This window comes from Miniopterus schreibersii (assembly GCF_964146895.1).
Source record: "Miniopterus schreibersii genome assembly, chromosome: 10".
In the NCBI taxonomy this organism is placed as follows: domain Eukaryota; kingdom Metazoa; phylum Chordata; class Mammalia; order Chiroptera; family Miniopteridae; genus Miniopterus; species Miniopterus schreibersii.
Window position 1 is genome coordinate 12,218,932 of NC_138110.1, and position 16,910 is coordinate 12,235,841.

Genomic DNA, 16,910 nt, shown 5'->3' on the forward strand with positions numbered 1-16,910 from the left:
TAATATCCAATTTATAAAGAACTTATAAACCTTGACACACAAAAAACAAAAAATCCAATTAAAAAATGGGCAAAGGACATGAACAGACACTTCTCCAAAGAAGATATACAGATGGACAATAGACACAAGAAAAGATGCTCAACATCACAAATCATTAGAGAAATGCAAATTAAAACCACAATGAGGTATCACCTTACACCTGTTAGAATGGCTACCACCAATAAATCAACAAACAAGTGTTGCCCAGCCCGTGGCTCAGTGGTTGGGCATCAATCTATGACTCAGGTCACAATTTGATTCCCAGTCAGGGCACATGCCGGGGTTTTGGGCTTGATCCCCAGTAGGGGGTGTGCAGGACGCAGCTGATCAATGACACTCATCACTGATGTTTCTATCTCAATCTCCCTCTCCCTTCCTCTCTCTGAAATCAATAAAAACATTAAAAAACAAGAAGAAGAAAAAAACAAAGATAAACAAAACAAGTGTTGGAGAGGATGTGGAGAAAAGGGAACCCTCATGCACTGTTGGTGGGAGTGCAGACTGGTGCAACCACTGCGGAAAGTGGTATGGAGTTACCTCAAAAGATTAAAAATGAAACTGCCTTATGACCCAGTGATTCCACTTCTGGGAATATATCCAAAGAAACCCAAAACATGAATTTGAAAGAATATATGCACCCCTATGTTCATTGCAGTGTTAGTCACAATAGCTAAGATTTGGAAGCAGCCCAAGTGTCTATCAGTAAATGAGTGGATAAAAAAGCTGTGGCCCAGCTGGGGTGGCTCAGTGACTGAGCAAGGACCTATGAACCAGGAGGTCACTGGTTTGATTCCAAGTCAGGGCATACTCAGGGCACATGGCCGGGTTGTGGGCTTGATCCCCCAAGAGGCAGTCGATTGATGTTTCTCTCTCATGGATGTTTCTATCCCTCTCCCTTCACCTCTCTCTAAAATCAATTTTTTTTAAAAAAAAAAGCTGTGGTACATTTACACAATGGAATACTACTTGGTCATAAAAAAGGAAATCTTACCCTTTGTGACAGCATGGATGAATGTGGAGAGTATTATACTACGTGAAATAAGCCGTTCAGAGAAAGGTAAGTACCATATGATTTCATTTATATGTGAAATCTAATGAACAAAATAAACTAACAAACAAAATAGAAATAAATTGGTAGATAGAGAACAGACTGACAGCTGTCTGAGGGGAGGAGGGAAGCTGGGTGAAAAAGATGTAGGGATTAAGCAAACAACAACAACAACAACAAACAAAACAAAGTTAATAGGGCAACAGTATGGTAATTGCCAAAGTGAAAGGGGGGTGGGGGAGCTAGGGGAGGGTAAAGAGAGGGTTAAGTGGTGATGGAAAGAGACATGACTTAGGGTGGTGAACACACAATATTATAGAAATATACCCCTGAAATCTATATACTTTTATTAACCCCAATAATTACAATTAAAAATACAGTATATGATGAATGGGGTAAATGATTATTCTGTGCTGCTAAAAATGATTTAAACAAGGTAAAAAAAGTATATTTCTAACTTATGCAGAATAAAAGGGCTTCAGTGCGGTGGGACCATGAGATACACTGCAGGAAGAACTTGCCTACCCTGCTCCTTAGATTTCCTGTAATTTTGGAAACTACTGAAATTAAGGTATTGAAACTGAATTAAATTGTCTATATTTAAAGAGGGCATAGTTTATGCGGTTGAAACCCCCACCCTTTTTTTTAGTGAGGAAGTCATCCCAACGACAAAGGGTCTTTAGTGGAGGGCAGAGCAGCAATATTTCCTATTCTTTTCTCTCTCTTGACTTCCAGTCGAATTACTGCGAACAGTGTAAGAAATATTATTTCTTGGTAATGGCGATTCAGGAAATTGGAGAACAGGGAAAAATGATTAAAGCGATAGGCCAGTTTGCAAGGGAGCCGTCTGGAGTCCCGTAATTGCCAGTGAACTAGAAACGTTGGAAATTTTTATAGATACCGACACCAACAGGGGAGCCAGGCGCCAGTGCAAGTTCAGCCACGGGATGGAGGCAGGAGCAGCCAGATCCTTCGGCTGCCACCGCCGAAGACCCCCATCCCCTGCAACTGTCTGTCTAAAATGTTCGTAACACTCGGTACCCGCCCTGAAACACCCTCCCCCACAACCCTGACAACCCTGCGGGTGAGACAGGCTGCGTTCACTTACTGAGCTGTCCCCCGCCCGACGTCATGCTCGGCTCCCGACCTCCTGCGCCTCCAACGCCGACTGCTCCAGGGATCCCCGGCATCCCCATCCCCGGGGGGGTCCCACTCTGCCTCTCGAAGTTGCCCGGATTGGAGAAGTAGTCGCGCAGCCGAGGCAGCTCGCGGCCGCTCTCCAACAGCTCGGTGTGCAGCTCCAGGGCGGTCAGCAAGTATTGATCGCGCAACAGCTGAGCCGCGATCGCATCAATTGACAACCGGGCCGGGTTCTCCCCACTGCCCCCCAGTCCCACCACAGCCGCCACCTCCCCAGGGAGCCCTGGCCGTGCACTGCTCCCTAAGGCCACGGGATCCTGGGGCGATAGCGAGTCCGCAGAGCCAGGATCTAGGTCGCCCCTGGAGCCCAGCCGAAGTCCTGCTCGCCGCTCCTCGGTCGTCGCTACCTCGTCCTCGTCATCGTCGGTATCACTGAGGAATGGATTCACGCCGCCGCCACCACTGCCACTACCTCCAGGCACCATCGCCGCCATCTTATCCTGTCAGGCGAGTGGGCACCTCCCTGACCGGCTCTGACAGGCCGCAACCTGAATTTCCCCTCAGCCTCAGCGGGCACTGCACACCACCACGGCCCGGGCCTGGCCACGTCCCGCCTCCCCACGCGGAAACCAGGCGTAGGCCCGGAGGCAGGTCGGGACGCAGCAGCACCGGCTGCCTCAGCGGCCGCTGCACCAGCAGCCCAGCTCTGCAGGCGTCTTCCTGGTCTCTAATCTCGCGAGAAATGGAGATTTTTTTTTTTTCTGCCCCGCCCCCTCTCCCCGCCCCGTCCTGCGCGCGCCCCGCCCCAGCCTCCTCAGTCCACTGCAAGGACTAGCAAAGCCGCTCTTGACTCAAAGGCAAAACCCCGCCCACACTCCTGTTTGATTGGCTAGGGGACTAGGAGGGGCGGGATTACGGAGGACTGGTCCTAGAATTATCGCGAGAGCAGTTGCTGGCCAGGTAGGTTTCGGGGGCGTTCCGCGGTTGAGATGCGGTTGTGACGGTGCCCGGTTCTTTTGGCTGTCCCGGCTGTCTTTTCAGGGGGCAGAGGAGAACTCTGCCAAAGCGTTGGGTCCTGCCTTCGCGCTGAGGAGGCTTCATTCCTGGATCGGGCTTGACCGGGATAAGCCCCAGGTAAAATCCGGGGACCAGTGCACAGACCAGTGCGATGGCACCGAAACTGGGCCCACGCCCGCGGACTCGCTGCTGCTTTAGCGCTTCTTCTTTCTAGTTTGCCGCTAACTGGTGGCATTTTCCCTGCACGTGTAGCAGGTCCCCAGGACAGTGGTTAGAATTTGGCTCCTTTTCTCTTCCTTCCCTTCCCAGCCACGTGCCTGCCCGCCCTGGAGGCCTGGCAGCGGCGCCGGCTGGGCCTGGAGTTAGTGCTGTAAACCCGCAGGTGGGGCGGGGCGTGGGAGGCGCCGAAAGTAAACGGAAGATGGGTTTGCTAGGATCTGTGAATATTCTCCTAGCTTTGACTTGGAGAACAAGCTGTGAGGGGCTCAATAAACACTTAGGACTTAATACATATTTTGCACCACCAGGGGACCCTTCAAAATATCACATGCAGTCCCGTCAGGTAGAGAGAAAAGTAAATTTAAGCCTAGGAACGTTCATTGACCTGGTCAACACCACTCATAAATATTCACAGGCACTAAAGTCAGTTCTCTTCACGTCCACATCCATTCTCCATGTTTTCCTTCAATATATTGTCACAGGAAATATTTATAATTCGAACATTAGGAGTTAATCTATAAAAAATATTTCACATTCTTAGTACTAACATTCCATTCTCCCACTATGCCTTGCAACTTGCCCATTTAGGCTGCAATTCAGGTATTGACAGTGAAACAGTTATTTTAAAACTTAGATGCTTTAGACAGCTTTGATTTTATCAAATGTTAGCACATGAAGGAAGTATACTAAATTTGTAAGTTCAAAGTTTATCTTTTATGTCATTCCTTGATTACAATTCGAGGTGGTAAAGGAGATGTTCGTATTAGAGTGCTGTTCCTAAGAGCTTCTATTTTCTTCACACATAACTTGCTACTTTTGCAGGTTTAAGATTTTCTTTCTTTCTGTACAGCTTCTTTTAAGGACCAAAGTAAATAGGTAGCAGTAATTATGTTATCAGGTAAGTTACATATTATACCCAAGCAGTAAAGTATCTCCTTTAGCTCTGTGGAACAATTAAAATAGAGCATTCTTATGTAACTTTAGGCCAGGTTATTGGTTTACATGTAAAGGTATGCCAACTGTTAAGTGTAGGCTTTAATTTCAGTTTACCCAGGCTCAGTAAACTAAAATTTTCATTTGAATGAAGCTTTGAGTTTTTTGTTTTGTTTTTGCCAGAAGTTTTTTGGACATTGTTAGTACTAAGAATGTGAAATATTTTTTATAGAATATTAACTCTGAATGTTTGAATATTAGGAGTTAAATATTTTCTGTGACATATATTGAAGAAAAACATGGAAAGAAATCTCATGTTAGGAAAATAGTATTAAAAATAACTAATGCTGTGTCCTGTTACATATTTTTCGTGGCCAAAAGGATTGCTGATCCTTATTTTAATTGCGTTTGCCAGAGAGATTGGAAATGGAACCAATTTCTGGAATGGAGGAATGGGAGGAATTAGGAATGGCATGGGAAGGACATGATTAGAAATGGATAGTTTTAAAACTTAAAAAAAAAATTTTTAGTAGTTATTCACTTATTTTGAGAGGTTTCTAAATGATTGAACGATGACAAAGTTTTCTTTTTCAGTAAATCTGAATAAAATGTGATTCTGTTTGAAGAGAAATAATAAATTGCTTAATATACATGTATTGGGAAATAATAAAATAAGTAGTATGTGAAGGGTGATATTTTGGAATCACTGCAATTTTATGTATAGTAAATGACTTAAGCATAAATGTGTGTGTTTTTAAAATATCCTGGATCTTCACAGTTTTTGTGCTCTGGAGGAATAAAAGGAGAAGCAAGGCAGCCTCTAGTGGCAATAGTGCATACTACATGTACCTTTGAAATGATAATCCTGAATAATTTATTCAGTAACTATTTGAGTCCTTGCTAAGTGCCTAGGACTGTGATGAGTGCCCTGTCTTGCTGTGATGAAATTATGGTTAAGTAATAGAGACAGACAGTAATCCAAATAGTCAAAGACTTAGCTATGTGATGATAAACTGAAGTAAAGATTTTGGTTTCTGATTTGGACTGCATAGTCACAGAGGAAGTGATACTTGAAAATACAATGGGGTGAAAGGATGGAGGGTAGGTTGGAAGTTCATTCTGTGGAGAGGAATTGTACCCATGAAGGTCTTTACAGCAGTAGGAAGCACCAGGTATGTAAAGAAATAAAAGAAGGCCAGTGTGTCAAGGTGTCATAAAGCAAGGGGAAGGGGGAAGTGCTATGGGACAAGGCTAGAAAGAGAGGCAGAGGCCAGTCCAGGTATGACCTTGTTAGTCATAAAAAGGATTTGAGTCTTTTTTTAAAAATATGTGTGTGTGTGTTTGTTTTTTATTGATTTCAGAGAGGAAGGGAGAGAGAAACAGAAACATCAATGCTGAGAGAGTCATTGATCGGCTGCCTCCTGCACGCCCCCGACTGGGGATCGAGCCTGAAATCCGGGCATGTACCCTGACTGGAAATCCGACCACAATCTTTTGGTTCATGGGTGGACACTCAACCACCGAGCCACACTGGCCAGGCAAGGATTTCAGTCTAGATCTGGATGGGGCAGAGGCACTGAAGGGTTTTATATAAGGGAAGAGATGTTCAGATTTGCATCTTGAAAAAAGGAAAACAAAAAAAATAATACATGGCTACACAGTAGAATAATAGGGTATAAAGAATGACTCCTAGTTCTCTGATTTGCATACTTGGGTGGAAGGTGGTGCCATCGCCTGAGACTGTGAACACTAGGGAGTGAGGAGGGTTCCTACCTAAACAAGGCTCACGTCCGGGTGGGGAGTGGAGTGGGCGGGGGGGGGGGGGGGGTGGGTATATCATGATTTTGATTGTAAATGTACTCAGTTTGCATTTAACATTCAAGTGGATGTGTCGGGGTTGGAGTTATGTATATGGATTTGGAGCTATACTTTGTTGAGACTTTTGCATATAGGTGATAACTGAAGCCAATATGGTGAAAAATGCCTAAACAGAAAGTGTAGAGTAAGGAGAGAAGAGGGCCTACAACCAAGTTTTGAGTAACCCGAAAATTCACTGACCAGAAAGCACATTCTACACTGGTCAGAGATGTAGGAGGAAAACTGAAAAAGTAATGTTCAAAAAAGCCAAGAAATGAGAGCTATTTTTAAAACAAGGCATGATTAGCGAAGACAAATGGAATGGATGAGCCATGAAAGATGACTGAAAAATAGCCATTGGATTTTGCAGTATTGGCTACCTTAGTGAAAGCTTTCTCTCTGATGTAATGGAAACAAAGGCTCAATTTAAGTTGTTTGATAATTAGGTGGTCCGGTAAAAAGAGATTGTATTCAGTATTTTCAAGAAGTTAGGTGGTATTAGGGAGAAAAGGGCAATTAATGCCTTAAAAAAAGTTTTTTTTACTAAGCCTTATATTTATGAGATGTATCCTTGTCGTAGATGTGGCCTAATTCATTTTCAATGATGCGTAGTATTTCATTATGATTGTTGATGTAAGAACATACAAACCTATGGAGAATTTTTATTAAAATTTATTTGAGCCAAACAGAGGATAACCTAGAAGCAAGATCTCAATTGACTAGGAAAAATGCTGGCTTGCAACACACTCCCACAGGCAGTTTGATCTTGGCAGTTAATGTCATACTGTCTTAACAGTATTACTTAAATGTTTCATTTCACATTGTGTAGTTTTCCCTCACTAAATATTTGTAAGTTCATCAGATCATCAGATCTGTGACTGTCTTTTCTTGGTGTTCTCCGTAATACCCCTGCACACAATTATGCACATAATATGTGCACAGAACATTTTTATTGATCAAATGAATGTGACCTCCTGCTTTCTTGTTTTGGTGTTCAGGGAACTAAAACAGTGTTCCCTTAGTGAGTGCAAATTTTCTGAAGCACAGATGAAATTTAACTACCTTTTCCACCTATAATTTAGCTAACTGGACAAAAATGCATGTTGTCTGCACAACTTGGTGATAGTCAAGAAGCTAGAAGTCTCCTGAGCTAATAAGCAAATGTTGAAAAAATCCACACACAGTTAGATGATGTTAAAATTCTGAAAATATCAATGGATGTCATATGGGCAGCCAAGAGCACCATGAGTTATATTTTCTATTTTATACAGGATTTGATTAGACCAAACCCTAACTCATTTTAGGGCTCATTTAGTTATTTCTTTGTTTTTTGATCCTATATTAGTTTTTATGAGCTTAATATACATTTAACTTTATTATAAATAGTTTATTGGAGTATAAGTGCTTATTATACTTGAACATTTACTTTTTGTTTGAGTGTATTTTATCATGTATTTTATTTCAGTACCATTTCATTGTTAAAAAATGTTTATTGTTACTACCAAAAATGAAGTTGTAAGTTATGTAATATTTTAAAATATTTGTTCTGTCTACATGTAGTCATCAAGATATGTGGAAATATATAATTGCATTAAGGTTTACCCAAATTTAATTTCATTCCCTCTTTCAGCTTTTCTTGCAGATTATTAGTTACACTGGATATGCTGCTCTTCTTTATTGTGGGATTGCTCGTACATTTTGTGTTCTTCGCCTCCATCTTTGACATTTATTTTACGTCTCCTTTGGTTCATGGGATGGCTCCTCAGTTTACACCATTGCCTCCTCCAGCAAGAAGACTAGTGCTCATTGTTGCTGATGGCCTGCGGGCAGATGCACTTTATGAATTAGATGAAAAGGGGAATTCTAGAGCACCATTTATTAGGTAAGCATGTCAGCTGGAACAAAGACATCTCTGGAAAAAGGATGATCTGAACTGATCAAAGTGTTTTTAAACAGAGGTATCCAAATTTCTTTGTGCCTTCCTCTTTCTGTTTAAGTTCAGTTCTCATTATATAACTTAAGAAGTTAAAAATATAGTCAATAGTATTGTAATAACATGTATGGTGCCGGGTGGGTACTAGGCTTATCAGGTAGACCACTTTGTAAATTACATAAATGTCTATCCACTATGCTTTACACCTGAAGCTAATGTAATACCAAATGTCAACTGTAGTTGAATAATTTAAAAAAGAATAAAAATTTGTGAAAAGATATGACACTTCATCCCTAAACACTTCAGCATGTATGTATTAAGAACAAGGACTTTCTCCTATATAACCGCAGTACCATCATCACACCTAATAAAATTGAACATTGATAGAACATTAGTGTGTATATCATTTACTATGTTAAAAACCCATTTCAATACTTTGTGGCTTAAAACAACAGGGGTGTATTTTGTCTCTTGATTCTATGCAGTGGTTGGGTGGTTCTTTGTCCAGCTGGGCTCACTTATGCTACTGAATCCACTGGTGGGAGGGCTAGGACTGGGCTCAGCTGGGACTAGAATTTCTTTCCTTCTTAAATTTTGACTCACTTTTTTGGTTTTGACTCCTTTTGTAAAAGTCTTATTTTACCATAGTCTTTTTTAAAAAAAAATATGTTTTATTGATTTCAGAGAGAGGAAGGGAGAGGGAGAGAGAGAGAGATAGAAACATTAATGACGAGAGAGTCAATGATCGGCTGCCTCCTGCACGCCCCCTGCTGGGGATCGAGCCCGAAACCCAGGCATGTGCCCTGACCGGGAACCGAACCTTGGTGTCCTGGATCATAGGTTGATTCTCCACCACTGAGCCACGCCAGCCAGGCATCCATACTCTTAACAGAGCATTTATAGTCTGTGTTAACTATTCATCTGTAATATGTTTTAGGAATGTCATAATGCACGAAGGCAGCTGGGGGATATCTCATACACGTGTGCCAACTGAATCTCGGCCGGGCCATGTAGCCCTGATAGCTGGGTTTTATGAAGATGTTAGTGCAGTCGTCAAAGGTATTGTCTAGACAATTTCATTATGTGAAAAATTTGTTATGTAAATATTGCATCTTTAGCACTGAATCATGACACAAGGTGAAGGATGTTTTGAGATACTTTTTAATATATATTTATATTTTTATTGATTTCAGGGAGAGGGAGAGAGAGAGAGAAACATCAGTGATGAGAGAGTCATTAATCGGCTCCCTCCTTCCTGCATGCCCCCTGCTGGGGATCGAGCCCACAACCAGGGCATGTGCCCTGACTGGGAATCGAACCTCTATTGCCAGGATCCTAGGTCGATGCTCAACTGCTCAGCCACGCTAGCCAGGCTATTTCGAGATACTTTTCACAACTATTTAGCACGCCTTACATAAACTCACACCAGTATTGATTCTAGAACGAAGCTTTAGTCTTATATCATCCTGTGCTATTAAAACAATGTGATTGGATGGATCTATGGTTTTCCTAAATGTTAACTCTCAAAAGTTCAAAATAATTCTGAATTTTAATAAGTAAATTATCAGTTGTAAACTTTAAGAAATTTGTGTCATGATACATGTAACAAAATCTGTTATTACTTTTGCATTTGTTATGTGGTTAATCCTCATTGTTATTATTTGAAGAAGACTTCTTTAGGGGTTATACTAATACCTCACTGTGTATATATTATTGTCATTATTTGCTTTTTTTCTCAATTACCTGAAGGATGGAAGGAAAATCCTGTAGAATTTGATTCTGTTATCAATGAAAGCAAGTACACATGGGGCTGGGGAAGCCCAGATATCATGACTATGTTTGCCAAAGGTAAGAGTCACTGATTATATTTTCTCAGAGAGTAAACAGGTTAATAAATCAACATGGTAATTTTTTATATACTAACAGTATTTTACTGATTTTGAGATACATGTTTTAACGTATTTAACATTTCTGAAATAGGAATGTGTGTTGCAAGGGACAGACACGTCAATTTGATTTTTTCTTCTTAGTTGTACTTGAAATATTGGCACATTATATAGTTGTTAGTGTCTTGAATTCAGTGAAATGATATATGGCTCTAACATTCAACAGCTTTATAATCTTGGGCAAGTTAGATAACTTCTCTGAACTTCAGTTTGAATTTTTGTAAATATAATAATTTTATGTCATAAGTTTGTTTTTAGGATTAAATTAGGTAATTCCTGTATAACATTTAGCAAAGTGCTTATCATATAACTCCTCATGATGATGATATTGATGTCTGGTTCATTTCACATTGATGAATTATTAAGAAGTTGGTAAAAAAATTAAAAAAAAGAAATTGGTAGATAGTCACATAAAGATTTAAACATTAAAATTATGTTTATGATTCCTATTTTCATATATTCAAGATCTTGCCATTTGGATTTGTTGTATTTGTTTCTGTGTGTCAATCTGCAAGTATTAGAACATCTTTTGATCATAAAATTTATATTACTTTCTAAAATCACTTTGTATTTCAATTTTATGTCATTAAGTGCCTTTTAGTGGGAGCAGAATGATTGGTCATTTCACTTAATGAAAAGTTTTTGTAACATTATACTTAGCCATGGTATTATAATAGTTGGGAATATTGAAGATTATTATGTCTTGAAAGCAAAATACATATTCAGAATTTTTGTATGATATTCATAGAACATTATTATGTAGGCAGGCCAAAAAACCTCAAACTACTTGCCATTATACTCGCTTCTTTGGACTGCAGTTTAGCTTTTGGGGGTACTAGTGGCTTATTTAACTTACCTTCCTGCTTCTGGCTACAGTTGATAGGATAGGGCCAAGTGCCTGAATCCAATACAGTCCAGTGGGAATGTTCCATTTCTTATGGTAACCAACACACCCACTCAGATCTTTACTTAGGATGTGGGAATTAGAATGGCTGAGCAGTGGAATAACTAGCGTCAATAGAGCTAAACTAGTATTGTAAGAGATTGTCTTCCTTATGATCTGTAAGGGCCTATCTAACTCAGAAACTCACTAAGTTGATTGGATTCTTGATAACATATTGCAAATGTATAAGATTAATATATTTGTTTACCACGTCAAACTGGCAATAAGTAATATCTATTCCCTTATATTAAGAAATATACTCATAGCCTTTGATTAAGAGAAGTGACTATTTGAATTTTCTTCTTGCTTTAGGAAGTTTTGTAAATTAAATGACATCATCTATTTTAGATTATAACATCCCAACACACACCAAAAAAAGAGAATAGTTTAATCCTTAAAGGGAGACAAACTTTGGTGTTTATTTTTTTGTATTAGCATTATCACTTTGGCAAGTTAACTTACATGTAGCGTATCTGTAAAATTAGAATATATTATTGTGAGAACAAAATGCAACAGAATGTGTTAAAGTACAAAGCATGGTCCATAGTACATAAAATAAATGTTAATTATTCCTCCTGTTTTCCTCTTTCCCATCATAATCCAAAATGCTTTGTGAAAAACTCTGTCTACTCACAAAAATTGTTAAATGACTATTTAATATTTCTAACAGTTTAAAAGATTGTTGTTTAAGTTTTTCCCCCCAATTTCCTTTTCAGGTGCTACAGGAAACCATGTTTTTACATATAGTTATGATGCTGACGATGAGGATTTTGGTGCCCAGGATGTAACCAAACTGGATACATGGGTCTTTGATAATATTAAGGTACGTGCTATTGAGTGGTTAGTGTACAGCACACATATTTCTACCTAAACTACTAGAAACTGATTTGTCAGTGAATGCATCTTATTTTCTACTTGTGTGAACGTTAAAGTTATATATTACAGCACACTATTTTTAAAAGACTGAATTCTAAGAAATTATACATCCTACAATAACTAGTTAATAGTTTAAAAAATAATTTTGGAAAGATAACTTTTTAAACTATGTGTTTCTGACAGTAAAATGAGCCCTAGATTGGAGTTTAGTTAATCTGTATTTTATTCCTGGTCTCCTGAATCATCCTAAGTGTAAACCTTAACCAGTCTCTTACAGTGTGGCACCTTGGGGGATGTGTGGAAGCCCTTTGAAAAATACTGTTTAACTGTAATGCAATTATAACAACATAAAGTAGATGGTTGTGTGTTTTTTAAAAAACATTGTACTTTAAAGAAAAATTAGAAAAGTAAAAACAAATTAGCAAATTAATCGTAGTAAAATATTTATGTGTTCCTGAGTGTTTTTGACTATTTGATAGTGACTGTTATCACAGTTTCACTAGGAATCCAATTAAAATTCATAAAAATTGTGGGAAAATCTCAATTGTGACTATTGGCTCTCTCCTTTCTATCAATACATTGTTTCCCATCTTCAAATTATAACTTATAATTCATCTGTTGTAAGAAGTTTTCATTGATTGGCCCCTAATGATTCTTCTTTTTATCAGAGATGTGTGACATTGTCGATTTCTTCGTAATGTAAAGTCATTTTTGTTCATTTGTTTGTAAATATACTCGTCAGTGTGTGTTTGTCTTTGTCTTTGTATGTACTTAGCAGGAATGAAGTGCTCAGTACATTCTTTGATAATCCCTGTTTCTTTTATTAGGATCTTTGTTCATTGAAATTTTCTTTATTCATGTAACACAGACTTTTGTCAACAGGGAAAACTTCCAAGTTAAATAAAATTTCTTTAAGAAAATAATTAGTGAATTCCTTTGCTAATCATCACTTCTTAATATGATCTAGTTATTTATGTTAGCCTCTGCTTAAATACTAGCACAACTTAGTGAATTTGATTTCTTGTGGATGAGCATACATAGCTGGTGGCTGGCCTGGTTTTATGCCTTTTTCCCTTTTTTATTTCAGCATTGCTAGTATTTGTAATATGATAGTGAAGAGAAAAAAGTCTTGCCTGTGACTTCATAAGATATAGTAAAGACACATCTATTAATCAAGTAACAACAAATATATGAAATCAACAGGTATAAACAGTGTGAAGGAAAAATACAGGGACTAAGAATATGTTTTAGAAAACTTAGATCTAGACCGGACAGTTAGGGGAAGAATTTTGAGATGATCTCTGAAGAAATATGGAAGACAAAGGGAAAGGATGGATCAGGATTGCTCGTAGAGCAGCTGATTTCAGGCCAGCAGCATTCTGTGAAACCTGGGCCCTGAAGGAAGAGCCAGCACGGACTTGAGGAACTCTGAAGCAAGGGGAGGTTAGAATGGCGGGACTGCTGCCTGGGAACGAGGGTTGACATCAAGCTGGAGACAGAGTCAAGGGTCTTACCTGGACTTTGTGCCCTGGCCAGACTCATGCTTAATTCAAGCCAGTTTACAAATCCATGCAAATTTCTACTCCCTTTTTTTAAAAAATTGTGGTAAAATCCACAGAACCGAAAATTTGCCACCCTAGCCATTTTTAAGTGTACAGGTTCAGTAGTGTTAAGTATATTCATGTTGTGTAGCCAGCCTCCAAAACTTTTTCATCTTGCAGAACTGAAACTCTATAACCATTCAGCAACTCTTCATTTTCCCCCTCTCCCCAGCCCCTGGCAACCACCATTCTACTTTCTGTTCCTGAATATTTGATTGCTTCAGTAAGCACATAGAAACGAATCATACAGTGTTTGTCTTTTTGTGACTGGCTATTTCACTTGGTGTAATATCCTTAAAGCTCATCTGTGTTGAATCTCTTTGCTTTTTAAAACTCAGTTTATGCATCATCTCCTCTGTTAAGTTTCCCGTGGCTTCCCTTTGCTTCACCCCACTTCCCGTTCCACTTAGATGACCCCTTTCTGTGTTCCCTTAAAGCCACTAGTACTGTTTTATTTTGGGTTCATGTCAAAATATTTCTTCAATATATATTTTTTCAATTTTTATTCACTGATTTGGAAGAGAGAAAGAGAGAGGGAGAGAGAGAGAGTCGATTTGTTGTTCCACTTATTTATGCACTCATTGGTTGCTTCTTGTATGTGCCCTAACCGGGGATTGAACCCTCAACCTTGGTGTATCAGGATGATTTTCTAACCAACTGAGCTACCAGGCCAGGTTCTGTGATCTCAATATTATGAGATCTTTGTGAAATCAAATCTCCTTTCTGTAACCTTTTTTTGACCACAGAAAATAGCTCACTCCCTATTTGAACATAGATGTCTCATATAACAACAAGAACCTTGTGGTGGTAGGCCTGAGGACAAATTTAAACAAAATAACATAATTTTATAGTTATGTATACATTTAATTAAATGTTTTCATCATAATTATTTTATAAATACAATAAATCACCTAAAAATTTTTAACTGATTTGTTACCTATAGGAATTCCTTCGTGCTGCCAGAAACAACCAATCTTTATTTTCTAAACTAAATGATGAGAAAATAGTTTTGTTCTTACATCTGTTAGGAATAGATACAAACGGACATGCTCACCGATCAACATCGAGGTAATTTTAATTAATTTCTTGTTTTTGTGGGAAACAACCATTCTGTTTCAACTTTTAAAGTATAATATTTTTTTGTGATTATCACAACAAAACTTATATTTTAAATAACTCTAAAGTATAATAAGTTCCCTATTATATGAGCTGTGGATTGATATAGAAGCTAAAATCACATGCGCTGCGGCCAGAGTGCACATTAATTTAAGTAAAATGCATCCTGTGTTCTTCATGTATTGAGGCAGAGAAAACATTATATATTTTAGAAATTCAGTAAATCTTGAAATCAAAGCATTTTTATGGTGTTAATATTTATATCACAAAAAGATGTAATTAGCTATTCCTTACATATTCCATTTAATCAACATTATATCTAGCAAATAATTGTATAAAGTGTTTTATGCTATATTTCAGTAGCACTCTTTACAAGGAATAACAAATATTTTTTTCACTTTTGCAGGTTGTAAGAAATCGGAAGAATCCATGTTAGACTTTTATGCTTTATTTTGAATTTAGGTTAGATTAGTCTAACTGTAAAGCCTATTGGTTAGCTGCCCGTAAAGAATACCTCGTGTTCCCCTTCTTTCACATGATGCACTGTTTTAACTGATAGCAAACCAGCCTGTCCAACCAGTCTTGCCATCCTAGCCATTTTTAAGTGTATAGGCTTGGAAAGCTTAAATGTAGTTTGTTAAAAGCATATCTGGTATGATATGATATGATATTATCTTATATCATGGGATGAAAAATTCTATACTTGAAACAGTTATCGGCAAGGACAATATCGTTTGCATTATGAGAGACATGAAAGGCATCGTTATTGCATTTGAGACTTAAAAAGCATTCATTAAAATGTATTTGCTAATCACTACCCTCCTCAAATCATTTCTGAAAACTATTTCATATTCTTTTGCTTCTTTAAACAAAGAACATTATTTTTAATAATCTGAAGAGGTCTGATTTTAAAATGTTAAAGATGAAATCTAAAAGTATTTCAGGAATTACTAACTTTGAATGTCGTGAGTTCATGTTGAATAAATTTTATTTTTCCAAGTTAATGTAATTTAATTTGTTATTTTTTTCTTTTTAAACAGGGAATATAAGGACAATATTAAACTAGTTGATGAGGGAATTAAAGAACTTGTGTCCCTGATTAAAGAGTTTTATGGAAATGATGAGAAAACAGTATTTCTCTTTACCTCTGACCATGGAATGACTGACTGGGGTTAGTCTATCTTTAGGCAACGTGTACTTTATCCTTAAAGTAGTGGTAAATGGAGCTTGCCGATACAAGGTTGGGTATCACATGTCTCAGTGTATGCAAAGTGTCTAGCACATAATTGTATGCTTAAAATGTTAGTGTAAAAAATTCTCATCTTAAGAGTCTTCTAGCTAGAGAAAGAATATATTTTCAAAACAAGAAATCAGAGAAAAGTCAGGAGGAGAAAAAAAGTACCAGTATTTATCTACGTAGGGTTCACTGTACATGATGGGAAAGGGCGCGGGGTTAAGGTGGTGCTACCAGGGGACCTTTGGCTACTCAAAATGCACCGTCGATCCCGTCCTCCGGTGAGATTCCCAAGGCAAACACTGTGTGCACAGAGAACAAAAAGAGGCAAAGATGAGGTTCGGGTCCCCAAATCACAGTTTGGAATTCTCATGAGCTGGCTCCACTTTGCGAACGGCTTTTGGCTGCATCAGCCAGAGTGGCCCAGAAGAGAAACATCTAGAGACTTTGCTGTTCTCTAGAACAGCTCTGGCCTCGGCTGCGTGCTCCAGACTTGGCTGGTTAACTCCCCAGAGGCACTTGCCCCATTCTTTCTGCCTTTGGAGCCACTCTAGTGGCATCTCCTCCAAGTCTTACTTTTTTTCTTCTTTCAACCAGAGTCACTCAACAGACGTTCTGCCTTTTTATGTTTCTTCGTTTGTTTACGCCTGTTTGTTGTTGATGCTCTGACTTGCTTTGGGAATATTTTAAAACTAATTATACAGAGTTAGTTGCAAGCACTTGGGAGTGTGGTGGCTAGAATTCACTATAGGTGGATTAACTTTAAGCATTTAAAAAATGAATATTTAGGTATAAGTCAGGTTGTATATACTTGTCTTATTACTCTTGTCCTCTTTGTAGGTTCCCATGGGGCTGGTCATCCTTCAGAGACCTTTACTCCTTTTATCGCGTGGGGAGCTGGAATCAAATATCCCCAAAAAGTACCAGCTCAGAAGTTTGATGATGGGCTTTTGAAAGGTATAAACATTTATCTTTATTGTTTTTATAAATATAACATTTTTAAATAAA

General features: G+C 38.5%; 2 protein-coding genes across 5 annotated transcripts in view; one reads left to right on the plus strand and one right to left on the minus strand.

The window, feature by feature from the left end:
• Positions 1-2,955, minus strand: part of RELCH (RAB11 binding and LisH domain, coiled-coil and HEAT repeat containing) — a 90,105-nt gene extending 87,150 nt beyond the window's left edge. For all 3 annotated transcript variants that reach the window (XR_013999625.1, XM_081148753.1, XM_081148752.1), the window contains exon 1: positions 2,196-2,955. Coding sequence is in view for 2 of the 3 variants with exons in the window: in XM_081148753.1 (XP_081004879.1) it covers positions 2,196-2,721 (526 nt within the window). In the remaining variant the exon portion in view is untranslated. The remainder of the gene's footprint in view (positions 1-2,195) is intronic.
• Positions 2,956-3,178: 223 nt separating this feature from the next.
• Positions 3,179-16,910, plus strand: part of PIGN (phosphatidylinositol glycan anchor biosynthesis class N) — a 70,800-nt gene continuing 57,068 nt past the window's right edge. For both annotated transcript variants that reach the window (XR_013999642.1, XM_081149026.1), the window contains exons 1-8: positions 3,179-3,361; positions 7,884-8,135; positions 9,124-9,245; positions 9,936-10,034; positions 11,792-11,898; positions 14,496-14,620; positions 15,709-15,839; positions 16,743-16,859. Coding sequence is in view for 1 of the 2 variants with exons in the window: in XM_081149026.1 (XP_081005152.1) it covers positions 7,915-8,135; positions 9,124-9,245; positions 9,936-10,034; positions 11,792-11,898; positions 14,496-14,620; positions 15,709-15,839; positions 16,743-16,859 (922 nt within the window). In the remaining variant the exon portion in view is untranslated. The remainder of the gene's footprint in view (positions 3,362-7,883; positions 8,136-9,123; positions 9,246-9,935; positions 10,035-11,791; positions 11,899-14,495; positions 14,621-15,708; positions 15,840-16,742; positions 16,860-16,910) is intronic.